Genomic DNA, 27,924 nt, shown 5'->3' with positions numbered 1-27,924 from the left:
TGTTATACTGTATCTTCTTGGTTGCTCCAAACCACCCCAAGTCAACCATAAAAAATGGGTGAAAAAGTGTCAAGAGTGCTCATGTCCTACTTCACCACTGTGTTTATTATTATTATGCACATTCTCACCAACATGAGATGGCGGACCCACTCGCTTCCCCACAGAAAGCTGAGAAAGCATCAAAATTAAAATACATTACCTGTGGAAGTTATGAACACAAATATCTTACTTCCAAAATGATGTCATGCAATTGTAAACAAACAGGTTCTTTTTCAGCAGGTGTGCTTTTTGAAGAAGAACAAAGGATTTACAGGGCAATACATATTGAAAATTACATTACCCTCATAAATGCTAGATGATCTTTGCAGGAAGTATTCTTGCTGTATATCTTTACATTCCCTGAGACTGTATCAGATGTTCCATTGGAAGAAAAATAAAATCTTGCTTGTGTATCCACTTTTCTGTTCACATCAACACTCAAATTATAAAGCAGCACTGCCAAATAAAACCCAAGGAAAATAAAAGTTACAAAACTTTAAGGGATAAAATTTTCATGAAATTATGATAGAAATTACATCTTCTGACTCACTTCCTTAAGTATATTCCAAAATATCCATTTTGAAATGCTGCGCCTAAAAATTCTCTGACATAAATCCATACCTAACGAAAGCTTCTAGCCCTCTGAAAATTGATTGCATCATGACTGGTCCCTGATACATGCTTTTACATCAAGGACAGTTTTGTCAAGTCATATTTATAGTTTTCTACCAGAATCTATTTAAAGAAAACCTACTTCAGTTACTTAGAGGGCTGACATAAAATTTCAACAAACAGGTAAGTCAACAGACACTGACAATTATTTAACTTCACAGGTTTTTTTCTATTTAAGTTAGCATGAATTGCTATGATAACAAATTTCAAATAAGTTTCAGACCATCACGGATCTAGTACTTTTTAAGCTCTGCCAAAAGTTGAGTCAGAGTATCTAGAATTTCCTGTAATCTTTCCTATTTTAGTTGAAAAGTTTAATATACAAATTCAGCAAGGGTAATCCAGTCCAACCGCTCATCTTTCACAATAAGCATGAATTTCAAAAGATCTGAACTTGGAACTTCACAGTTCATTGTTGAATGTGTTCTTCATAATGTGTTCCTGAAGGGTACTGTATACTCTCATACAGAAGATGTAAGCAATTTAATTTTACCCGTCACGTATTTGCAGGGCTGTTTGCGGTTTACATAGAGCACGTGACAGGAAAGTTAAAAGCACCCAGGCAATACAGTCAAATTTAGACAGTGAATTATTTAAAATAAGCTCACCATGAATACTCCCTCCAATAGATATTGCTTCAAGCCATACCAGTTTTTGCCAAAAACAAAATATGCATTATATAAAATAAAATACAAGATGTATTTTTCAGTAATTGTGATGGGACTCCCTCTCTTTGACATCATGTTCCACAATGGTCTTTACGATCCATGGCTTTATGAAGGGAACGTCTTTTCTTTATTGCTAAGCAGAAGACTGCATCCTACGGCACTCCCCTATGGTTTGGTCCATGTCTGGGAGGACTGCTTCTAAAGGACATCTGAATATCATGCTGAATAATCCATTTGATTCTACATTAAGAAAAGACACTCACAGCCCATTAATTCCTACCTAATTGTAAAGCAACAACCCAGACATTTGCATGTGGAAAGTTCAGACAATTTGACAAGACACTCCTGTTGGGCCCTGTGCAAAACAGAATACGGTCCCTGGACAACTACGTAAATGAAAGCATTCACAGAATAAGTGCACTCTATTTCTTTGTCAATCCTAACAGCATGCTATCTCATTTAAAAACCTATCAAAATGACAGATTATGATGATGCTATGAAAGGCACCATCTAAAAGGGCACCATTACAACGCAGTTCAAAAGTATGAGTGTGAATCAAATCACACCACTGTTAGGTAAGGTAATTCAGGTACCGGAATTATCCTGTCTATGATGGTACTGTTTTAGTACCGCTGCAAAACCCACGTGAAGATACTACTAAGTGGTTGTGCACAGCCTCAGCTAAACTACTTAGCGTCACAACCCAGCTAGCTAGCTAAAAATTGGTCTTTGTCTAAACTTGTTACCATCAAAACTTTAGATTACATCCTTGATGCAATAGACAACTTGGAGTTCTACTACCTTCATCCTCACAGTACCTCACCTTTTTAATGTGACTATCTCTTTGAGGCCATGTAACTCTGGTTACACGTGTAACAGGGATGTGCTGTTATTCTAAACTGAATACAAGTGTAATGGCTCGATGTTATAGGGTAATTATGAGCTCAAAAAACCATTTTTTTAATTTTTCATTTTATACTGAACTCAGAATAATGGTCCGCTAAATGGCAACAGCATTAGTCTGTAAATAGGTGCATTTAAAATGAATATATATACTAGAATTTTTTCCAGGTAGCTTACCAATATAACCAGGTACCTCTCGTCCTGTATAGGTAAAGCATATCTTCAAATTCATACAGATGGAAGGCTGGTCATTTTCCATGCAGTTCAAATTAGTTCGATTTATTGAATTAGGATGTTTTAAAGAAGCTTCAACAATTATCACTGGTTTTGTTCTAAGAATGGAAAAAAGTGGCTGTTCACAAAACACTTCAGATACAGCTTATAGAATCTCTGCAGAATCTAACAATTTCTGATGGAATCTATTTTTATATTTTATAATTATATTTTTTTAAGCTATCTGCACTTTTCAGAATCCAAATAGCTGTATGCACCTTATTTGTTGGCTCAAGAAGTTTTAGAATGGTATTTGCTTTTTCTTAAAGGCATTTACTTAAATGTTTCAGTTGTAGAGCATTCTAGAGCCTAATGACTGAAGTTCAAGACACCCAAGAAAAATACCATGAGGTTAAAATATACTACTGAGTTTTATTAAATTGCATTTAAAAATACAGTTAAATTGTATGGTCTTTAAAAGCACTGAAGTGTAGCGCACTCACCTCAGCACCACAGCAGAATCCGAGAGAAATGCACCAACTGCTACATCTGTACAAAAAATTAGATCAATAAGCATAATTTGTCTATAGGAATTACTCCTCAGGTACAAGCATTTTGTAGCATATTCACCTTTTGGACAGCATTAAAACACCATTTGCCCTTTATTTATTAGGAGGCATATGCTAATGATATTCAAAGGTGTTCTCTGTCTAGGAGATGATTCCTCAAATATTGCCCACTTTCCATTAACACTGCGTGCTAATTTGTTGGACTTGCAGATATTGGTAATGTGACAATTTGATTTCTAGTCCACATTTCAAAGGGTGATACTGAAAGATGAGTTAGCTAAATAGGAGGTACTTGCCTTCTTTTTAATCCAAATATTCAATATTGCTATACACGTGCACATATACATAAGCAATTCAGTTTATATATAACTGTTATATATGTATGGATTTACACATATAGATAGAAAAAACGTATTAAATTTATTTCAAACTAACTGGAAAATATTAATGCAATAAGGCAAAAAATACACACAGTATATATACCTCTCAAATGAGGTAGCAAAAGTGAACTGTCAAATGAGTAAAGATGTAAGGTTCTGAGGATGTGACTCCCAAATCAGTAAACAACAGGTGACCTGACAGCAGACTACTTGTACACCACTTCTTAGCCCAGCATTACAGATTAACCTGGGTAACTTTTTCTGTTGACATAGCCAGAGCATACAACATGTAATTCATGAAAACTTTCTGCTTTTACACCCACAGGGGCACAACAGGCAACAACACCTGTCCTGGCAGAACACCTATCTGCAAAATGTCAATATATTTTGACAATATGTATAAAACAATGAGTATATACTTGGAACCAGCTAAGCTGTTTTGCACCAAATTAGCACTTCTGTGTCATGCACACAAGAACTCCACAACAGCCTTAATCCACTGCTGTGAGCCCTGAGTCAGGTTAATGTAATGTTCACACAGACTGAGAGTCAAGGAACTCAGTGACTCCTGGCAAAATCCAGACTATGTGAAGACCAGTAAGATTTTTAGGTTAGCATACTAGTCTTGATAACAAACGTGCTTCCAGTGCCCAAACTAGCTCACTGTGACATTAGCAGATGAGATGGCTGACGTAAAAATTAAAAATATGTTTTTCTTCCTCTTGTGCACTACAATCTTACTATTATATCCTTCTCAGTCCTTAAATAATAGATGACTGAAAACTGACTGCTTGGCCTCAGCTTTACATCTTTTTTTTTTTTTTCCTTCCCAAAATGCAAGATGTGACATGTCATCATAACAACAAATTTTGCTTCTGTTAAAAGTAACAAGTAGTACAACTGTTCTATATAAATCTCTACTCTTTGAAAAATGAAAAATAAACAGAATTGTTTAATCTACCTTGATAACCATTGTTATCTGCATCAACACCACTTGCTATGGATTGTCCAAACATGCTTAAAGAATTACTGACTTGATGTCCTTGTATTCTCTGAGGAGGAAAAAACCAGAAGACAAAATTATTCTTGGAAAGCTAATCTTTGAGTTACAGTTTCCAATGAAAAATATTAGCACAACCATCCTGCTGCTGAACGCAGTTACATGCTTACCTGTGAAAGTATACCTCTGAAAATACTATTCCTCAATTACTGCAAATGTTATATCCCATAAACCCTACCTGACTGGAAATCACAGACTATGTAAAAAATTTCTGAAGTCTTTTAAAGTACCCCAGATGGTCTTAGCATTAAAGGGAAAACCCTCTCAAATTTAAACTCAAGGATTTTCTGCATTTATTATTTTTCATTGAAAAAGTGTACCTGTGAAAATGACGGTGTTATTCCATCTTCCCTGCCATTATATATATAAATAACCCCTTTTAGATTATCTTCTTGTGGAGCCCCAATTGCTACATCTGTGGAAAAACAATTTAACAGAAATCAGTTGACTAGGCCACAAGGAAGAGTTAAAGATATCCAAGTTGTGACGCATGCAATGCCAGACCAAGTTTATATGAATGAACTGAAAGTGCTGAAGATAGATATAAAACAAATGGGAACAGTACAAACCAGCTCAGAAATCTGACCCAATGCCTTAAGTACTATGTTTCTGGAAAACAAGGACCAAATACAGCAGTTCTGCTCAAGACAAAGTCTGTTCATACCAATACTGACTTTGACCCTTAAGAGGTTATCATGGACAATAGCCAAATTATCACAGTTTTCTAAAAAAAAAAAAATAAAATAAAAAAAAAAGTGCCTTGTATTTATGGAACTATGATTTTCTTGCATTCTGCTATTCCCACATGGATTAAATCACACAAGGTACTCTGCCACCTGAAAAGAACCATTTATTCTTCTATGAAATGTGCTCAGCATCCGATTACAGTCTTAAACAGGCATTTAACAAGAAAATGAAGGTATCTTGTTTGTACGAAGGGGTATGTTTTATGCCTAGAAGATTTAATCCCAGAGGGGTGTGGTGACACACAACAAACCAACCCACCCACCCTCAATAGCCCTTACCAAAAAGCTCCATGGTTCAAATAGCCGGAGGTTATTAACCAAACCATGGAGGGAGGGAGGGAGGGAGGGAGGAAGGGGGAGATTAATTACATCATCTGGAAAGTCACTAGTAGAAATTAGTAATTGTAAACTTTCGTTTGCAAGTAAGCAAAACTGAACCATCTGCAAATCGGAAATACTGTATGCTGCACCAAACCAAAATCACAAGAAAAGAAGCGCTCTGACGATCTAGCTTTCCTGAACAATTCTCTGATTGAATCCATATTGATTAAATCCATACTTTGGTGTCTAAAGCACATAAAATATGTTATGTCTCTCTATTGGTGAGATGAAAATAGGACAGTCAAGTTGTGTTAATTAAAATTACTCATATGTTCTTGAGGAGGTCAGATTCTACAACACGCACACCACTATCTTCACAGGGCTGATACTGATGGTTTAGATCATTGACGAAGTTGTCTCTGCTGGGCTTTTTTATTACTTACTACAGACAAATGGTTTCTAACACCCCATTTCTCTTTGTATTTTTCTTCCAGCTGTTTTTCTTACAAGATTTCTTTTCCTACCACCACTCCCAGTACTGCCTCCACTTTTCAATGTTTTTGCTCCCTTCAAAAGCCAATCCACTTCTTTGTTCTGCCTCCCCCTGCAGTTTTAGAATGCCCATTTGACATTGCGTCTCATACACCTACATTGCTTTGCTGCTATTGATTTGATTTTATTGCTCTGTTCCTCAGCCCTACATTTGTACATGGATTTCCTATACAGTTTGCAAATGCTTGGGGGCAAAACCTGAAACTTGTGTATAAAATTGTGAAGGTAATGCAAAACAGGAGAAACAAGATTTAACAACAGTTTGAGGAACAGGTACCAAAGGGGTGGGGTGTAGGTTGGAAAACACTACTTTAAGGAAAAGGAAACCAGATAACAAAAGAATGACCATTCCAAGCTTTGCGGGTTACGGAACAGGACCAAGAACACAAAGCAAAGAGAAGAGTGAAAGGAGAACCCTGGATCATAACTGCAAATAAAATGGGTAATTCAGAAGTATGAAGAGAGATATGGCCATGGTAAAGATGCAGCCCAGAAAAAGCTGACAGCTCTTGCACAAAGGATATTAGCTCCCTGTATACAGTCCAGGTTTTGATGATGGAAAAACTGAAACCATCTATGAATTTTTTAACAGCAGAAAACATCTGTCACGTTTTTATCCTGTCCCTATGCCTGTCCTTCTGCTGGAGGGGAGCACACGCCAGTGTTTCAGACAGGAATACTGGCCATTCCTATTTGCTTGAAACCATGACAAGATGAATGAAGCACTGGGCCACATCCCTTCTGCTTGTCTTCAGACTAGCTGGAGGCCTCCCAGTTGGCTGTGTTTTTGCAGGCTACCTGGACAGCTGGTGAATGGTCTTAGAAGGAAAGAAGCTGAGAGCAGTAAACCATAGGGCTTTCTGCAGCAAATAGATTTCAGGCAGTCTGACTGGAAGCAGAAGGGAAGTAGAAGGTCGTGTGAGTCATTCTAGGTGTTGTGACACATCTTACATCCTTTCATCTGTTTTCTGTAACTAAAATACCTTTTATCTCCAACTTTCACATGGCATTCTCTTTTTGGTCTCTATTACTTTTATGCTCATTATGGAAGTTAGACAAAAGTCTAGAGACTGAATGTCTCTGCCCTCTGAGCAGCTTCCACCCAAACAACATCAGTGGAAACTTCCACGCATATCTCACCATATTTAGAGAGGGTGTTTCAGCCTGGGTGATGGGACAGGGAGGGAGGATATTCTCAGTTTCTGTTTAGGCATCTAACTATAGGTGACTGAAACAGATGCTCCTGTATAGACAACAGGAAGAAAAAGGTCCCTCTGAGCCCCATTAACATTTTGAATTCACTACTGGGGCATGGCCGTTAAAGTCCTTCCCTGTGCTCTCCCATTGCTCTGGGAGCCCATGCTAGGCAACTCATGAGGCACCTAAAAGCCTGACTGGGAAGCAGTCCCTCAAGCCTTCCACCTTGCAGGTTGTTTTCGGTATCGCCATGTGTTTAGTATTTCCTGTTGGTGACACAGAAGCAGATCTTCGCTTAACGTGTGATTTTTATTTATGATGTTACAAAATTGCCAGAGTCTTCTCCAACCATTGTCTCACATGTCTAAAACAGGATTAGGGATTCCACTTGAGGTCCAGCAGCCTAAGTTACAGACGATGTTATTACCTTATGCTCATACTCTTTGTTAAAGTGACAGAAACTAATCTCTTGGTATTACACATCAATGACTGTGAAACAGCTGTATTTCAAACCAGTGGTGTAGAAAAGAAAGGTCAAGTCACCAGCTGAAAGTATTCTCAGACTTTCATAATCCTTCTGTATATTGTAACGGTTCAATGCTCAGAGAGAATTAAACCCAAGAGGTTTTCTTTATATACTTACCTCCAAACCCATCGTTATCTATGTCTCCTAGACTGGCTATGGACTCTCCAAACCTGGCTGCATATGAGTCACTCCCACTGAGCTCTATGTTCAGTTCTACCATCTTTGCCTCCTAAAGGAAAAGAGAGTCAACAGCTGATTAACAGAGCATCTTCCAGGTGACTTGGAATATTAGTCAAAATATTAAAACTACTTTAGATGCCAATATGTAATCCTGCTGAACAACTTGGTGCAGAAGAGAGCATTATCAAAGATATTTAACAGTATTTAGTGTAAGAATAATAAAGTGTAAGAAAGTGGTTCTTTAGAGAACAGCAATGTGTTCCCATAGCAGACACCTGCAAACAGCAGCAAACTTGTATCAGAATACAGGGGCTTATGGCTCTGAGAAAACCCTATTTGCTAAAAAAGTAGTAACAGTAGATGCTTCAGGGCTATTGTTTGGGCCTTAGTTAGTTGCAGGTATCCTGGAGTGATATAGTTATCTGCAAGGAAAACATGTTAAGGGAATGTTAATTGCAAGCTTATATAGGAGAATAAAAATACATTGGTGCAAAGAGGAAGGAAGGGAAATAAGATACAAAGATAAAATTTACAAAGCCAGATAAATTCAATTGCACACAAAAAATAGTGATTACACTTTCACTTCTGATCCTTAAAAAGAATAAAAGGAAATTCTAATGCATGAACTGTCCCGTTACTTTATTTGCCAAACTGAGGACTACTAGTCTCTTTCCTGACTGCTACCACTAACTGCACACAAATTCTTCACTCCTCGTTTGTTTCCAAAGCGCTAAATAAGTTGCTGTTCACATGCCAGCTCAGTGGTGAGCATGATAATGGAAGAGCCTGCAAAGAGTCTGTAGCGCCAAGCTGTCACCACCTGAAGTTACAATGAAACAAAATCAGTCTGTCCTCAGTTCTAACGCTAGTGTAAGTAATGATGCCATTACAGTTTATACAGTTAGCCTTTGCAGGTATGCTGCACAGTGCTGCTGGGACTGTCATCACAGTTCTACAGTTGATACTGTATGATAAGAGAGAGGAAATCTCTTCTTAGCTTGTTATACTACAATGACTGTGTTATCATGCATTTTTAAGAGAAAATACTTACAGAACCTGAATTGATATACACATAAACTCTTCCTTCTTCTCTGATGGTACTTTGCATTGGAGCACCAACTAGCAAGTCTGAGAGGCCATCTGAATTCAGGTCTACAGCACAAACTGCAGCTCCAAAGTAAGAGCCAAGCTGTGTGCAAACAAGAAATCACATTAGTTTAGTTTTTACGAAGACATGCTGGAAGTTCTAAGGTGCAGAAAAGTAGTATGAAAGATTTACCTTTTTACCCCTCATTTCAAACAGAATATTTAGTTGTTTATCAATGCTAAAGATGTATGCCTAAAATGAAAAGAAAATATAAGTGGAGTTCAGTAAACTGTAATCTGAAATACTTCCCTATGCTTTCTCTAGAGGATGTGCTAAAGAATCAGCAAAGCAACACACAATATCACAAGATACAGCTATTTACTATTTCCTATCTGTTCCCTTCTTTAACGCCACAGTTCACAGCAACGCTATGTAGACTATCTTTCCTCATTCCTTTAACTTTTCTCCCCAGGAGAAATCATATCTATCCAATACTTGTCTTTAAAACGTTAATCTAAATAGGAAAAACATGGGTGGGTATGCGGGGGTATATTCTTCAAACCAAGAGTATAGACAATCTCTTACTTTACCAGTCTGCTCCTGTTGGGGAGCCCCTCCAATTACTTCTGTACTGGCTGGTGTCAGAAAATGTCCAGCTCCAACAGAGTATCCTGTAAATTAAAAACGCACTAATCAATATTGAAAATGCTATATAAAGAAAAAAAAAAGGGAGCATGACGTACAAAAGCTGTCAACACCACAAATTATTGTGAGTCTGACATTCAGACCTCAGGCAAGTTAGCAATGAAAACAGAAAATAAAGATTTTGAAATACAAGCAAAACATCGACACAAACAGTAAGACACAGCAAGCAGAAAAATGTGTCAGAAACACTCATTTCTTCCCAGGATCTCAATTACCTTCCATACTCTAAAAGACAATAAAATAAATTGCAAACACCTTCTGCAAATGCATATAATGCACTTGCTCAGTGAGTCCATATTGTAATACAAATAAACCCAATCAAAACTCCATACAGTGCAACGTGGAAACACCCAATTCAACTGTTACCCTGACTATTGTAACTGGGCTGCAAAGAAATAATGAAATGTAGCGCTACTTATATGCATGTGCACATATACATACACACACACATATGAAAATGCCAGAAATAAACTGGAGCAAAAGCCTGATTATGTAATAAGAAACCATTGCATCAGCTTTTTTAAATGAATCTACGTAACAAAGTATTGCTGTATGTGGAGACACCTCTAAACAAATAGGACCATATTTTGGTGACAGACATCCAGCCAGAGAATTGCAAACTGAAAAGTAACACCTTAATCTATAGCTACACAAGTCATGCTTGCTTCTTCCAGAATACATTATAGCTAAGTTGAAACAGCGAAGACAGTTAACATATTCCGCTACTCTTGCATTTACTGAATCAATGTTGATTTTCACAGCATGCAGGAAAAAAGGAAAAATCATCTTGGATCAGATGAAAATGAGCCTTAAATCTTTCATCTGTGAAGATAAGTGTCTAGAATTCAAGTTCTCATTAAGCCAGCTTTTTCTTTTCATATTTTAAGCCAGAAGAGGTGAACAAGGCAATTTATCATTTAAAGGTCAACACCTAGTTTTTACTTACTCAACAAAAAATTAAGCTTAAGTGGATGAAACTTAATTTACCTCCTCTGACCTTTATCTTCTATTTATTTTGGTTTTGCTGAAGTGTAAACATCAGTAATTCTAATGACCTTTTTTGATTTTTAACAACAACAAAAAAACAAAAAGCCAAACACACACACACACACACAAAAGTACAGTAATCAGGTAGCCCTCATTTTTATTGTGGTATAAAAATACTACAGGTGGGTGTGGCCCTGGGAAATCACATAATTGACATTGTAAATTTAAACGCATAGTCAAATGAAATTTTATTTCCAACCCCAGACTTCTCTCCTCTTTGCCATTACTAAAGTTATTCAGTTTTCTGAAACGTAATTTGCAGTTCTCAGATTCCTAAAAGAAACTGTCAATTACTTTGTGATTTCTTTAAGGCAGTTTGTTCGGTGCCTATGACTACTCTTTCACCAAGCTCAGCTGATTTGAAAGACTGACATTTAGCTAATTTTTTTAAAGAAGTCGGTTATTACTCTCTAAGACACTCTGAAGTAGTCAAGGAAATACTACCAAAAGTTATGTATTACCAGCTTCTCTTTCCATCTTTTTTAATTGTCTGGTACTTAAAACAGCTTTGTTTCTTCCAACTTACAGAAAATGTTACAATACTTTTGCACACTATTCCTGCAATCTCTAATTTTTAATTCACTCTTTGACAGTTTAATGAAAATATGTAAATAAAGAAACCAACTATCCCTGCAAGAAGGATAATGTAAGTAGATAATTATGCCTAGTCATGTGCTTGAATTATAGTCAGGTCACAATATAGTTCCACCACATGGAAAAGATACTTTTGTTCATTATTTAAGGGAGAAGCAAACCCAGATTTAAAATAAAATAAAAGTCTCTGGTAACAGAATTAACTCTAAATAGATTTTGGCCTTAAACAATGCCAAGGATGGGATAGAACAGCAGAAGCTGAGGGAGGGGAAAGAAGGTACCTTTACATCCTTTCAACCACATTATGTATTATTATGAGGGAACAAAGCGGAGGTTTAAGTAGCATGGAACAACACAAAATTTCAGGTTCATCACAGCTGCTACTGTAGACACACACAGGTGAGCTAATGGTTCCTTTCTATACTCGACTGTAGAAAGGGCAAGTTTAGAGTAGCCTGCTGAGCTACCATTCTGGCTGTTGCAGTTGCACCAGGTCACTGGAGAAGTATTTGCAAAGCAAACTCCAGCTGATCTCAGGTCCTAGGTGGCCAAGTAAACTAGAAGAGACCACACATGCATGCAATGGCCTTCCCTGCACCCTCCCCAGCAAAGTCCTTATGCAAGCTTTTACCTGTTTGCCTGTATCTGGCTTTTGGCTATTAACGAATTGACTCATTCATTACAGAAATTCTAACTCTTATACTTGTAGGAGCAGAAATCCGGAATAAGCTATTTTTTTCCCCAGACAGGTGCAATATTTCTTCTGCTGATTGTTACTGAGAAGCTGGAACAAGCATTCTCTGAAGTTTTTCGTTTGTCCTATAAAAGGACAAATAACCATAGTGATCTGGGTATCTGACCACCTTTTACCAGCCAGTGTCTCTTTTGCTTGAGTTTCCCACAGAGCCCAAGTGCAGCCTTTGCAAGGCTCAGTACTGAATTCTGAAGTGTTAGCCACTTTGTATTTCATAACAGTTATTTCATAATGTATACCTGCTTCCTACTGTCAAAAGAAGTGAAATAATAAACAGGAAATGTTTATCCACGTGAACCAGATCTGTGAAAGGGAAAATGCAAAAACCAATGGTCACAGGCAAAAATATTCTTGCTCAGGAGTTCAAGAAGGACAAATAAGCTTTTCTTAGTGTGTAGTGAGAAAACTAAAGCTGCTGACAGCTCTTGGCATAAACACCTGCAAGTTCTAGCACTAAATTCAGCTAACTATTTGGATATTGGTACTTGAGTAGGAGCCTCATGGCTGTTTTTGCAGACATCTGTAGGTAAGATTTGCCTTCCCATGTATCCTGACAAAGATACAGTCGGAACAGAAAAAAAACCCAAAACCAACAAAGACTCAAACCTATAAAAATACACAATTGGAGGTAGGTCTGTCTCCTAAGGTCATAGCACACTTCCCCTTATTGACAATGTAACTGAGACTTGTTTTCACTGTAACAGAAATACAAAGTTTGTTACATGTGAAACCATTATGTCTTTTGCTATGAAAGCCCTTGGCAGCATTTCAGACTTAACAGTGAAGTGTAAACCATTGCTAACCAGAAGCATCTCTCTACTTTTTAAATCAAAAAATGATAGAAACTCAGTGGAGAGATGAGAAGCTTCCATGTATAAAGAACAGACAGGAAACAAAACGATTTAAATTCTGATGTTAACAAAATCAGAACACATCTTGAGAACCGTTGCTTCTGTGATTAATAAAGCAAGCACTGATAAACACTTTGAGATCAGCTATTTAGGTAATTATTTGGCTTATAATTTTGTAAAGTATTAAATGCTTTTAAGTACCTAGATAACTGCCAAATTTCACTTGGTTATTTGAATCTGTATAAGCATGGATTGTATTTGCAGTTGTATTGTATACAAAAACAGAACCAGTCCAATAAAATGATCCAGGGGCTCCCATTATAATTAAGTCCTAAAAGAAAAACAAAAGAAAGCCATGTTATTCATATTTAAATTTTCATGAAAATAAGCAAAACAAGTCAAACACTTTTCTTTAGAACCCCTGTGAATTCAATGAAATGCTACTGGAGATGCATCTGGCTCAGTACTGGAGGATTACCGCTAGATCACATTTTTCAGCCTTTCTAAAAATATGTTTATTAAAAACTTTCAGCTGTGAACAACGTAAGAGAGCAACAAACAGGATACTGTCTTCTCAAAAGAGTTTTTTAGAAATCATAACCTTAGGGTGAAATGGAGATTAAATAATACAGAACATTACTCTGAAAGCAAGAAGATAAGCGTTATTAGTGTTAAAGTTACATTAAACACTACTTTAAAGAGACTAATAAAACTACACACTCTATTAAATTCATGCTCTTTTTCCAGATGAAAAGTAACTTTGGATTAAACAAGGTGTAAAAGTATTCATGTCTTATCAAGATTCAATTAAAAAGAAATGAGAAAAGTCTGTTTTTATCCTCCCACAAGAAAAGACAGTGTTAATGTTTGCATTTACATATACACTTTTATGTGTATATATGTATAAGTAAGTATAAATTTGGTATCTTTAATACACACCTCAATGTAAAAACTTGACATTCCAGCCTGGCATGACCCATGGTTTTCTCCAAACTTTCGCACATGATCTGGGGATGGGCAAGAAATATTAAAAAGAATAAGCAGCACACAGTTTCAGAACTTTTTACCAGGTCTTAAACAGAAGTTGAGACAAGTTAAAAAAAAAACCAAACCAAACCAATGTTGGTTTTCAGTTCTGCAATACAATTAAAATCACTGGATTCCACTATATAGCCTTTAGCTTCAATGTAATATTGTAAAGAACTCAGAGCACTATGGATCACTTGATCACAGCTGCCTTTAAAAATCTTATGACTTTAAAGACTCTTTTATTTTTAAATTGTTCTGTGAATGAAATAGCACAAATAGTTTGAGCAGCACAGCTAGATAAGCTTCTCTCCCGCTCTGTATAATTCAGGTGTAATCTGACTGACAGGTTTACGTATCTTGATAGGTGTAATCTGACAGACAGGCTTACGTATCTTGATAGGAGTTGCCCTGATGCTCCACTAGTGCTTGTGCTATGGCTACTTTAGACACCCTTAGTAGCTGTTGTTACATCCAACTCTCCCAGTTCTGTTTTCCTGCTGTTCTTTGCTAACTGCCTCCCAACAGGGTTCCCTTCATCTCATCCATACAGTTGTTGACTTAAAAAGTCACCAAAGATAAATGCATGATTTCATCAATGCTCGTAAACATCTCCCAAAGCCAGCAGCAGGACGTTTGATGGCGTGACTTTATCAGTCTGCACAGAAAGGCCTGATCGTCAGCTCGTCCCTGCTTTGGCAAGGGGCAGGGTCATGAGATTGTTCTCCTGGATGGGATGTAGGTATGAAAGGAAGGTAGGGACAGACTTGTTTATAACTTCAGGTCTTGACCCTTACTCTGCTCCTAAAGTCCTCTGAGGAAGGACCACTGAAGGTCTCACGCCACAGCAGTGGCCTTGGCAGGAGGCAAGTGAGAAACAGGGACACACACCCCGTGTCAAGGAACTACAGCAGCTTTGGATCAAAGGCTAAGGAGCAGGCAGCAACAGTCATTTACAGGCATTAGTGCTGCTCTGCTGGGAGGCACTCTCCTGAGCAGAGCAAGCAAATGACAGAGTAAAGGAAGGATGGATGTCCTCTACCAGCCTATTTTTGAGGAGCACACATCCTCCGGTGATCCAGTCCAAGGAGCAAGTATCTTGACGCCCTATTTAAACTATTTCTTTTACCTGTTGAAAGCAGCTTTTCTATGAAGTGATTAACATCTTGCTAACAAATTCACATCATAAGTTAGACTCGTATCATCAGCACTCAATCTTCAAACCTTTGGCTGCCGAAAGCCTGCTCTTCACAAACTGCACCATGCAATTCTGTACGTTACCATTTCTATAGAGGGCCCAAGCCTTCTGCTTACCTATATAGCATGGGCATATTCTTCTGCTCAGTTCAGTTCGAAAATCAGAAGAGATGGCGAAACAAATACCATATGGGAGTTTGTGTTCATTTTTTATGTAAAAGATATTTTTCCATCTATGTCCACAAGCCTACCAATAAAAAAACAAGATGTTTGACACAGAAGCATAGAAGCATAAGAAAAGTGAAGGCTGTCTGACGCACAGACATGCAGCTCCAGCGGTTAATACATACAACGACAGATCCATTTTCTTTTGGCTGCCTTGATAAGCTGACACCCAGCCACTGATTATCACGCTCTTCCAAACAAGTCTTCCCACAGCGCTCTCCACTGGGGTTGCCTAGAACACAAAGACCACCACTCTGAACAGGGGGACAAGCTGAAGGGCCATGTGGGGGGTAACAGAAGCACCCAAGAACTCTATAGGGAGACTACAGTAACTCAGGTTTGGTTGATCTGACCTCTATCTCTGTCTTACAGAGGCCATGTAGACTTTTTACTTTCTTCCCAAACAAAGGTATGATTGCACGTAGCCAAAGGGAGCATTCCGGTTCTGAACATGATAGGTTGGCAGTGAGGACTGGCTTCTCTGTCATTATTGAAATTAAGACCAAAAGTAACATTAAGCTCATTGTGGTGAAGGGCTGGCTTTGCAAGTGTTCTTCAGCCTGAAAGTTCATAAGAAACACAAGTAATACCCGTGAGGCTACCTATCTCTAGCCTGATGCAAGCATCTCTCCAGCTAAGTATCTATTGGTAGCAGACCTCAAAATGATCTCTACTGTAAACGTCTATCAAATAAAGGGTGTATAACTGCAATCCCTAGTGGGGATGTCAGATCATTGTGTATGCATGCCCTTGCACTGTTGCAATTATTTAGCAGTACCTCTTTGTTTTTGTCCTTAAGGAGAGTTAGTTTTTAAAACCTAGTGAAATTTCATCTAACCCCACCAAAAGGCTACAGTATTGCCAAGTTAGCAAATTCCTGCTTCCTTCTAGAAAGCAGTAGCAATACCCATGGTGAGGAGAAGCTACAAATTTAAAAGTATTCCAAGTTATATAAAGCAAGCTTTTAATCTGTAAAATGTTCCTATGAATAAACATTAAGAAAATTACTGAACCAGTATTTTCTATGCACCAGCATGACATAGTTTATGAAAAAGCTTCTTACAAAATAAGGAAATGCATCACATCGTTTGAACAATCACTTCTGCATAATTCCTAAGACTTCCCCAGATTCAATGCAGTGACTGGTGAACCGAAACTTTTGATGTTTAAGGGGTTGGAGTCACCCAGAAGACGGTGCCAACACAGACCCAGGGCACCAGCGCTGACCCAGACATTGTCTGAGAGGGAAAATAAATAAACCCCCCACCCTGGCAAAACTGTACTCACATCAGAGCTAAGATTTATTACTGTCCTATGCATTACAGAGTTTAAATAAATACACTTCTAATTTAGCAGACTTCTTCAATTTCTTTTACAGCACAAACAACTGCACAATATTGACTAAATATGGAAACAGAATAAAGGATACATCTAGTCTACTCAGTAGCCAGGAGAAAGATGAATGAATGTGGGCTTTGCTACATATATTCTCACAATCAACACTGACTTAAATGATTTTATAGCTAGAATGTCATGGGCTTTTTGAGAGAAAATGCCAGATTAATGGAATCAAGACAATTCTTTATCACACAGTAAGATAACATCAGGGGTGGCATTTGTAGGAATAAAACCCAACAACCATCCTTACTTCAGAGCTTGTTCCCTGCTGTTTTGCGACAGGCCTATAAATTGACATTTATCCGAATAAACTGCTGGAGCCTTCATTTCTTCTTCTTCCCGTACTATCTCTCCACTTCTTCCAAACATCACGCTCTCTCCCTGCTCTGATGGACAGACCAGAGTAGTGCAGTGTGGAATCAGTCACCATACTGCAGAGAGGATGCCACACCTTGCAAACCGCAGGTGTACTCTACCTGCTTCCAAAACACCCTTCACAGGGTCAAGAGACATCTGACCCTCCTTCATCTATTTACTACTTCCTCCCCCATGTGCCTTTCCCTAAGACATCAAGGAAATAGTATGCAGAATTTAAGTAAATAGGAACCAGCCTTAGCACTCATAATAACTTGATATTCAATTGTCTTTGAGCCAAGAGTTTTATTTTACTGTAATTTAACAATTCCTGTAGGTCACCTGAGGAACAGTAATTAAAACCATGCAAGCTTTTACCCCAAGACAAGCACAAAGTAAAATGTGCTACTTGAAAAAAACAGAAAAAAAAGTTGATTGTTCTGCAGGTTGTCAGTTACAGAGATTTAAGTGATAAGCTTCTGAATTCTCCTACTTGGCTAATGTCAGTGATGTGAACTTCCATGTACTGAATATATATCATTTTCAGACACATGTATGGAATTCATTTTTAGACTTATGTCACATAGAACTCCTCACTTCCTGAGGGAGACATTTCCATGGTTTGCATGAATTACAGAGCATGTTAATCTGAATGAAATCTCCTCAGAAACAAAGTTCCATTACACTCCCACTTGTAAGAATTAATCCTCCTTTGAATCACAAAAGGCACTTTTGGTAACTCCATTCTAGCAATGCCTTCCTTACAACAATAACTTACCTTGGGTTTGCTTTATAGGGTTTGTGGTTTTGCAGGAAATGGAAGAAGTGGAAAAGACCGGTGTCATAAATTTAGATTTCAAGAGGTTTTCTGAAACTTCCTATCAATAAGTCAAATAAGACCAAACAAAGATGACATGAGACATACAAGTAAGTTTCGCTCATCTCAGTGCTTCATTCTAAAATGTGCCTATTTTAGAGGTCCATAACAAGAAAAAGCACCATCATTCCTTCATGCTCCTTCAATTGTACTCCCCTTTTCCTTGGCTCCAGCATACCTTCTTGATTCAGGTTCTCTTTGGCCCTCTGCTGACCTGCTGTCTTACATCTCCTTACTTTCTCTGCCTGGCAAGTATTCATTGAAAACGATAGGCCTTTGTGGGTAAGAGAAGCAAGGGCTTGACATCCCAGACGCCATGATGAGCCCCTGCTCAGTGTATGACATTGTGAAAGCTTTACTGAATGAGAAGAGAAAATGCTATAATCTGCACAAGCAATAGAGCAACACTGCATACACTCAAGAGGACACGGCAGCTTGGTTGCCTCAGGGAAAAGGAGCAGGCACTGTCATAAAGTCACCGAGAGATAAGTAATTGCCCAGCCTGTGTACATTACACAGCTGGAAGATACACTTCTGCTATAATCCCTGCTGCACACATCCACAAAAACAGCACAATCGCATACAAATAAGGTCACAACTTATAAAGCCACTTCTAGCTTTGGCCTCAAGGACTCCGATACAGATGTTTGCAATGTCATCTGAGAAACCAGTTTTATATAACTTGCTCCAGTGCTTTCCATGTCCAACAGCCTCCCATGATCCTATTCATCCCCCTAGAACTCCTCTGGTCCTATTGCTAATTGATTCAAACTATGAAGTCAACTGCAAAGATGACAAGCCTTCTGATACCCTGCTCCTAGATGTCAGGGCCTCATCAGACTCTTTTTTTCATTCATCCAAGGCAACCTTTTCTCTTTTCACAGATTTCACAGGTCTTACCCCTCTTATGTCCTTCAAACCAATACTACCCAAAACATTTTAGTTAAATGCCAGCTGTTTCCATAACTCTTTAACAGACCTAGGTCCAGAAGGTCCTGTCTCCTTTGGAATACTATGGCTATTTCAAAGGAGATCACTGGCAGGGTATGAGCAATGCGAGTGAGATCAAAAAGCCAATCTACTAAAGGCAAAACTTACTGAAATAAAAGTTGAACAAATACAGCTCAGCTTTCTGGGGAAAGCCATTAACTGTTCACTTTTCCATTGTAATGATTCAGCTGGGGGAGCTAGAGGGCAATTTGTTCATAGGTTAATTGTAGCAGGGACTTAAAGAGTGGAAGGCTGGAACTGCAGGCAGAGCTTTCTGGCCTTATGAAACAATATGTACTGAATTTACTGTGTACATTTGTACTTAAAACTTCCCCCTCCTGGACTATACGGTAACTTTTATAAATTGTTTCCTGTATTTTTAGCTAGTAAATCACTCTGTTTCAAATCTGAGAGCAATTTTGTTGAAGAATTTCTATAGTGTTTTGCAAGTCCAAAACGTTAACAGGTCAAAACATCTAAAGAACTTTGTGCAAGTTCTGCAACAATTTATGACTACCCCAGACTGACATGGGCAAGGGTTTGAAATTCAAAAGATTAGAAGACAGACACCTAGTGCTCCAAATAATAAACCTGAAGCACTGTATTTTGTATTTGTGCCTAGAGCCTGATTACAAGTCTCTGCATCTAATGTAAGTAATCGTTTAAAAATACCCCAAAGACAAAAAAAAAATAGATCAGCAGTCTAGAATACTTGACACCATTGACAGAAGTACTAGAACTAGAAAAGAAACTCTCAAAACATTACTCCTCTATTTAGCAACCGGAGAGAGACTTAAAAAGCGCCAGTGAGGTGCTGGGAAGATAAAGATTTCCTAGTGTATCTCATGTCTCCTCTCAGCTTTTAAACCAGACCCAGGCCTCTGCAACACCTTGAACAACATTAAAATTCTCTAAAGAATGCTGGATGAGTTATTTCCAGATGCTGGGATGACTGCAGCACAGGACTATTCCCAGCAACTCTTTCTCTACTGAGGGAGCAGATAGGAACGTGTGACATAAAAAATACAACAGCAGTTTTGTGTGATCAGAGCCTTCCTAATTGTGCATGAATCCTTCATTAATTAGTCATGGCAGTTTCAAGGCCACTTTAGTGAAAAATAGCAACAGAGTGTTTTAGCATATTTATGTCTCTAAGTAATTCACATCCACTTATTAGAGGCCCAACATTTGGATAAACCCATTGCTATTGCCTCTTGTCACTTCTACATTTCTATGACTCATAATTAGAAACTTGTTACCTCAAAGATTCTTTTACTGAAAGAAATGTGAATTCAAGTATTTAAGAGGAAGACAGAAATAGTTATTTCTCAATTTGCCTGTCCCAGCAACGTAACATATCCACGCACATTTTTCAAAGGAAATTACGCTATTCTACGAGATCAGAACCCAAACTGGTCACTGGCAATAATCCAAGCAGAACGAGGAGGCCACTGACCAAAAGACACAGCGTGGATAAAAACATTACGTCCAAAAGTTGCTGACAGCCTGAATGAGTTAGACAAGAGATAATTAAGTTCAGCTTTGCAATCGCAAGTTCCCTTGTGTATTTCTGTGAGGCTCGGCAGGATGGCAGAGGCTTAACAAACCTCAGATACCATCCTACTTCATTTACATCCCATGCACCACAGCTGCCTTTGGCTTCTTCATTGACCTCACTGACCTATTTAACAATAGAGCACTTCTTTCCAGTATCTATTGAACTTCAGGAACACTGTAGAAGTACCTTAGTGATGTAAAGATGTCATTTAGCACTAAGGGAAACAAACATTTTGCAAAAATCTCTAGCTGTATCACTATTTTTAAAAGTGCGGAACAAGATAGTAAGCACCACTGAGTAAACCGCGGCCTCTAAACCCAGGAACAGAAGCTGGGTTAAATTAAGCCTTTGGAACCACATAAACATTTTCATTCATCTGTTGCATCATTTAATTTATAATCCCCTAAGCTACTGAGGAAAAGCCCATCAAGTTAACTGTGTTAGAGCTTTTGTTTCTCCGCTGCGTAACTGAATAAATTGAGAAGTACTGCAAATGCACGTAGCTTTCAAAGAACCTGAAACTTTCTACCCTTCCCCTCCTTCCCTTCGCCCACACAGTGAAGGACTATTTTTACCTCGAACGCAGGAGCAGGGGCATATTGCCTCTTAGCATACGCTATTGCACCACTTTAGCTGACTTATTTGACTTCTGCAAGCCTCCTCTTACAGACAAGCAGTTGGAGAAAAAAGCTCTTTGTTATGTATTGTTTTTCAATAGGTCTAATATTGGAATGAAATTACTCAGAAAAAGGAAAAAAAAACAACCCTATGTGGCCTGGAATAAGTTTAATTGCCATTATTTCCATGAGCAACTGCTTGTCTTTGCCTTGTGTGGCTACATGTAAAGATACCCCTTTAGTTTTTGTAGCTTAGAAAAAATAACTCTTATTTCTATCTGTAGGAAAAAAATGGATAGAACCTGCCAGTTCTGTGTGTTATGCATAGATGTGTAGAGAAATAATTGTTTTAGCATTTTTGTCACAGAATGCTGCGCTCTGCCCTGAAAGCCCATCAGTCCATGGCGTGCTATTGCTTTGTTTCAAGTATTTTGAAAACCCTTTCCCGCGCTTCTTATCCTTACTGGGCGGCAAGCTCACAGTGGTAACGGATCGGATGGTCTCAGTCACAGAAGGATAGAAAGTTCGGGAAGCTTCCTGTGCATAGCATAGGGATAGAATGAACAGCACTGTGCAAGGAGGTCAAGCAGAGAGTCCAAAGCAATTTATGCACAATGACAGTGACCTGCTGCAACGTGTTCTCCTTTCTGCCAAGTATCAAATGGTTGGAAATGGGATAAGTGCATCCAGCTACATCTCCCACGCATGGGGACTGGGGAGGCAGAGAGGAGTTAGGTTAAATGCAGGAGCTGGAAAAAATGATTCAGTCAAAGATAGCTTTGTTCCCTGAAACTCAATTTTTCAACAAATGGGGAAGCAGGGTGACCCCATGCACAAGAGGACTGGTTTGGAGTTACTTTAGGGTGGCTTCTACAAAGAAGGCTTTGCAGGAAAGACTATTTAGGCACATACCTCCAACCCACCCACAACCCCCATCCCTGAGCTAATTGCATCTGCCCTCTGCTCTGAATGCCCAACTAACTAGCTTTCTGCTGAGAAGCACGACACAGGCCGCAGCTCTCCCGAGGCTTCTTAACTCGGTGCTGAAAAGGTGCGAAAGCAAACTGCGGGAGCGGCTGCCGGCACGCACAACTTCTCTAGGTTAGGTTTTCGGGCATTTGGTTTCTGCCTACCGAAAAAAAAAAAAAGGTGCCGCCTTTGCTTCTCTGCGGCAACAGCGCTGATCTCGCCCTTCAGTGAGAGATGGACGACAGTGTAACAAGGAAAAGCCCAGCAGCAGCCGCCCGCAGCCCGTCTGCTTGAAGGCGGCGGCAGAAGCGGCGCGGGGCGCGCGGCCCTCCCCGCACCGTCCGTCCCGTCCCGCCGCCCCCCGACCCCTCCGCGGCCCAGCGCCGGGGGTGCCCGCCCGCGCCCCGCCGCCGACTCACCCAGCTGGAGCTGCTCGCACCGCCCGCGGGGGTTCCTCCCGATCCGGCACCGGAAAATGGCCCCGGGGCTGACCACCGAGCTGTTGGCGGGCCAGCTGGCCCGGGGCGCGCCCGCCACGAGCCTGCGGGGCAGAGACGGCAGCGTGAGGGGCCGCGGCCGTCGGCGCCGGGAGAAGGCGCGGAAGGGGGAACGGGTCCCCCCGGGGGCGGCCCGGCCGCAGACTCACCAGCTCTCCTCGCCGTGGCGGTGCAGGAGAACCGAGTACCCGAAGAGGGTCCCGTTGTCCCCCCGGAAGAGCAGCGGGTGCTGGGTGTCCAGGTTGTAGGGCCGCGCCGTCGGCAGGCACTGCCACAGCAGGAGCCACGGGGCGGCCCAGCCCGCAGCCCCCCTCGCTCTCCCGCAGCTCCGCATGGCTCCGGCCGGCCACAGGCAGACGGGCGCCCGGCGCCGGCTTCCTGCCTCGCTCCGCTACCCGGCTCCGCGCCGCGCCCTTGCCCCAGCCCTGCCCTGCCCTGCCCCGGGACGGCGGCACCCCGCGCCCTGCGCTGCCTCCTGCTACCGGCAGGCCGGGCCGGGCGGCCTCCCCGCAGCCCGGGTGGGGGTGTCCCCTCCGGATGGGGGAGTCGCACGGCCGCGCCGCCTCCTCCCGCGCAGCAGCAGCCCCTCTCCCTTCCCCGGCGCAGGGGGTCGGGTTTCTCCCCGCCCAGTCCGCGCCCACGGGGCTGCTGCAGAAGGGGGCACGGCCCGCGGGACCCCGTATCCCCGGGCAGGGCACGGCTTTGCGGGATGCAGCCATCCCACCGCCCGCGGGGACGGCGAGGGAGCCGGCCCCCCTCACCTCACCTCGGCGCGGTACACCTGCCCGGAGGCGTGGCGGGCGCTTTGGCGGCGGCGGGGGCAGGAGAGCCAGCAGGCTTTCCCTAAAACTGCCCGCCGGCCTCCCCACCGCACCGGGCCCGGTTCGCTCGGTTCCCGGCTCCCCTGAGCAGCGGCCGGGCAGCTCCCGCCAAGCGCGGGCCTGTCTCCTGGGAGGGAAACTGTGTGGCGAGACTCGCGTTCTCCTTTCAGATGTGGGAAAAAAACCCCAATAACCCCTGTGCTGTAAGCCTTCCTGCCGTCGTTGCACTGAGGGGTCTTCCTCACCCCCCCGGTGGGGGGGTATTTGCGCCCTGAAAGCAGCGCCCTGGCAGCAGAGGACAGTCCTGAGCCCAGCCTACCCATGCTGCGCAAACCTGCTCACTGCTGGGGAACTTCCTTCTGCGTGGGGGGAAATCAGAACAACCCCACATCACCTTTAAGAGTAACTTTTTCATGTTCCTTTTGAGTTCTTCAGATGCTGACAAAGTTATGTTCTCCAGACAGCATAGGAGCAAAGCAAAACCTGAGCATCATGCAAGGGATCTGGTATTTAGCAGGCCTCAAAAAGTCTCCCTTGATCTTGGTGAGGAGCTTTACTGTGTGCATTTTCAGAAGTCAGTCACCGACTCTTGATTTAGCTTGTACTTAATTGCATGCATACTAAAATAAAGGCTCTTAATTCTACCTGCAGACCTTGCCTGCTAAAGTCCCTTGAATACCAGGGCTTCCCTGCTGCTATGATAATCCATGAATACAGATAACCTATGTATAATGGTATTTTGAGCCAGAGGAACAAGAACATAGGCACTTCTTCATAATGAAAAGTTTAGTTACAAACATTACTTTGGCCTAAAGATCTGGAAGACAAATCCAGTATCATTTCAACTATCAAATATTATACATATTAGAAATAACTGTGAGATGATAGAGTACCATCCCCTAATGGAAACTGAGAATATAGCATTTTAATCTTCTTGAAATAAAACCCCCTTTCATTTCCATTCAGTTGTTTTTACACTTCTGGAAGTGTAAACACTAAAAATAAATAAATAAATAAAAATAAAAAAATAAACCCCAGAGGTTTAACGCTTCTGGAAAAGGCTGAGCAACTACAAGTACAGGATACTGAGGCAATGCAGGAGTGACACATCTTGCCATCCTAACTGCACGCAGATGTGTAGGCCCTGGAATAAGATCAGCACATTGCAAGATCTGACAGTTTGTCAGTTAGCAGCGTATCTTTTTTTGAGCCCTCATCTCTAGAACCAGAGGGCTTCCCTGGAGCACACTGATGTGGAGCAGTGACTGTTTCGTGTAAAGGAGTTAAACAGCTCCTCAGCTGCGATTCATCTTGCTTCCAACTACTGACATCAAAGGAGTTACAAACAATCAACAGCAGCTGTGAATCTGCATTTCTACCAGTCAAGAAGTTTTCGCCATCATTCTGAAAGCAGCAAAACAAGCATGATTCAAAACCGAAATGCTAAGTGGTGGTTTAGTTGGTGGGAAACCATAACGCTGTTTCACCACCACCCTGACCACTTAGCCAGTTTTGGGGGACTTTCAGACTTTTCTCCAAAAGATCATTACAATTCCTGGGTTCATTTCTTATTCACAAAAATGGACACAAAGCTCTATCCCTTCAATGATGGAGAAGGGAACAGTTTCCCAGACTCCTTTTCCCTTGCAATTTTATGTTCTAAACAACCCTGTTCTTTCTGCTCTCTCTCAAGACCAGTCTTAAGCATATAATTTTGCAAATAGCTGATGCAGGAACCATGTGATGGCCACTGAGAAATCTCTTGGCAGCTGTATTTCTAAGCATTTGTGAGAACCCCACCCTCACCCTTGATTAGATGACTTGTTCCTCATACTTGGTGGTGTACTTATCAATGAGTGTCACATAGGCAAGGGGTAAACGTGGGCAAGCTGCTTATGGTATGCAGAGACAAATTACAGTCTCTTGAGGCCAGTATTGGTGGGAGAGTCTGGGGAAGGACAATACTGCTGAAAGTTACAAGGACTTTGTAGAATCTCTGCTCTAGTGGCTCCTGGACTGCTAACAAGGGCATTGAGCTGGTGGCAGGGATCCTAGCTGACAGGAAAAGACAGATTGTAAAGCTGCGGGATTCAATTATTGGCACATAAATAGCTGCTTATGTGATGCAGATGTGGACTGTATTGTAACTCACCTGTCAGGACGAAACATGTCGATTGTCTCCTAGACTGTGCTAGAGTAGATGTGATTGTGATTCACCAGACATCAACGAAATCAGCAGAATATAAATCTATTGGAGTGTGAGAAATCCATATTTTGAGAAATATTTGAAGGTTTTAGTACTGATCAGGTGCAGGACCAAGCACAGAGCAAAATCAATGCAAAACCGACAACATGGTATAATGGAGAGAACCTGAGTTGTATTAGGGATCAGGAGAACTTGCAGAAAAGGTGGAACCAACATTGGAAGCCAAATACCTGTATCTACAAAGAAATTGTAACTTTATCTATATAAACTTATCCTGAAGTAATAAAAAGAAATCCTTCCCAAAACATCTTGCCACTCTGCAATCTGGACAGTGCATCTCCCACAGTCCTCTGTGAGTAAAATAACGCTAGAAGCAAAATATCACAGTGACTTGCTTCTTTGCTTGACATTGGTTCACCATCTAAGGCAATTTCAGAGGAGCTATTGGGATGGTTTGTTAAGTGAGAAAGTATCTTAGTCCACAGTTTGGCAAGCATTTTTTATAGCAGATGCATGCACTTCATCTGACTGTCCTCATCTCTTGCTGCTCATTCTTGAATCATACTGCTGCCTCTGTCACACTGATACTGTTCTGTGTCTGAGCAGTGAACCAGATCATAGAAGTGATCTGGGTTAAAAATAACCCAGAAAATTCCCCAAACCAAGACCACATTCGCAGTGCATTTGCATGGCTGGCTAGTTGTATTGGTTGTATTAGCAGGGTGGTTTAAGCTGCTACTGCAGCTTTAGGAGCTTTCTCAGGTAACAGCTGTAACTTTCTAGAAGGGGCAAGTGTCTGCAAAATTAAAGCCTACACATCTACCTTAAAATGGAAGAAGAAATCAATTTCCTCAGCATTGATCTCCTGCTGGAGTTCAGGGATCTTGGTCCAAATACTCATCTGCCTGGGTTCTGAGAGGTCTAGCTTAAAAAGAGCTATATTAGAGTAAACGGGATTTACTGGTGCCATAAATGTCAACACGCAACATCATTTGAATAAGGTGACCATACAGTTCTATATAGGATCATATGTGGTCCTTCAAGATTTAATATTTCAAATGCAATTATGAGGTAGTAACTCCTGCTGAGATTTTCATGTGTTAGTTTTTGCATTTGGAAGGTTTATGAAAGGAAGTTGCTGTGAAAGAAACCCAACAACTTGCATTCCCCATACCTGTTCAGTTTAGGAAAAGCAATGGTGTGGGTCTTCAGTGACTCTATGCAATACATCCCATGCTGGTGAGAAGGAAGGGAAGAAAATCACTGTGGGAAGAAAACATTCATTCTGAATGTCTGTCTTTAGCTTTGTTCTGTGTAACCTGTACTACTCCCTTTTTGATTCCTTAACTTGGAAGGCATTTGTATTAAATTAAGTCCTGTGTGGGGGCTGATGTTGGGTAACTGATCACAAGCGCTTTCACTGTGTTTCAAATACAAGGGAAAGCACATGCTTTCTAAAAATCTTCATGCATATTCCTGCTTTCAGCTGTGTCTGTCCTTGGTCTCCTTTGTGTCATGTAAGCCTACCACTACTTATGGAACAGTGTCTCCAAATATACTCTCAATTAGAAATACAGACCATCAGGGTTTTATTTCCTGTTCCTAATTAGAAAGAGTAGAAAGTTTCATTTTGAAATTGTCTACGTACTTAAATGTTGGTATTTCAAATTGAAATTTTCTAAACTTTTGTAATTCACTGATATATGGAAAATCTAGGATTTTGGCCAGACCAGAACTATGTCTTGGTTTTCTGAAAGTTCCCCCCGCCCTGCCCCCCAACAATGGCAGAGTGCCAAAAAGTCTATTAATCATACACTCTCATCTGAGAAATTATAGAAGGCAAATATACTGTTACATTTACCCCTAAGATTCTCTTCAATAAACTTCATCTTCCCTCTGCTGTGAGATATATGTGAGCTTGCACGAAGAGGATATATTGTCCACTGACAAGTATAATTAAGCACAGATGTCTGAGACACCAGAAAGCAGCTTATATTAATAAGGGTCTTAATTTTTATCATTTTGCTTATGTTCTCCTTAGAGATATGAATTTCATTTAGAATCAGTTAAAGAGAAAGGAGCTTTTAATTTAATTGACAAATAATGTCTTCATGCTCACGTGATG

The 27,924-nt window shown here is 40.6% G+C and overlaps 1 protein-coding gene across 1 annotated transcript in view; it reads right to left on the bottom strand.

The window, feature by feature from the left end:
• The window catches only part of ITGA4 (integrin subunit alpha 4), a 39,691-nt gene extending 16,344 nt beyond the window's left edge, over positions 1 to 23,347 (bottom strand). Inside the window, exons 1-15 of the mRNA XM_040602707.1 lie at positions 22,922 to 23,347; positions 22,695 to 22,816; positions 15,638 to 15,744; positions 15,405 to 15,534; positions 14,004 to 14,071; positions 13,266 to 13,395; positions 9,699 to 9,784; positions 9,306 to 9,365; positions 9,078 to 9,215; positions 7,964 to 8,075; positions 4,825 to 4,919; positions 4,406 to 4,496; positions 2,999 to 3,044; positions 2,460 to 2,614; positions 341 to 495 (exon numbers count right to left, since the gene is read on the bottom strand). Coding sequence (XP_040458641.1) covers positions 341 to 495; positions 2,460 to 2,614; positions 2,999 to 3,044; positions 4,406 to 4,496; positions 4,825 to 4,919; positions 7,964 to 8,075; positions 9,078 to 9,215; positions 9,306 to 9,365; positions 9,699 to 9,784; positions 13,266 to 13,395; positions 14,004 to 14,071; positions 15,405 to 15,534; positions 15,638 to 15,744; positions 22,695 to 22,816; positions 22,922 to 23,106 — 1,680 coding nt within the window. The 5' untranslated portion in view covers positions 23,107 to 23,347. The remainder of the gene's footprint in view (positions 1 to 340; positions 496 to 2,459; positions 2,615 to 2,998; positions 3,045 to 4,405; positions 4,497 to 4,824; positions 4,920 to 7,963; positions 8,076 to 9,077; positions 9,216 to 9,305; positions 9,366 to 9,698; positions 9,785 to 13,265; positions 13,396 to 14,003; positions 14,072 to 15,404; positions 15,535 to 15,637; positions 15,745 to 22,694; positions 22,817 to 22,921) is intronic.
• Positions 23,348 to 27,924: the final 4,577 nt, after the last annotated feature.

Source organism: Falco naumanni, chromosome 8 (assembly GCF_017639655.2).
Source record: "Falco naumanni isolate bFalNau1 chromosome 8, bFalNau1.pat, whole genome shotgun sequence".
NCBI lineage: Eukaryota > Metazoa > Chordata > Aves > Falconiformes > Falconidae > Falco > Falco naumanni.
This window is presented reverse-complemented; position numbering and strand designations above follow the sequence as displayed.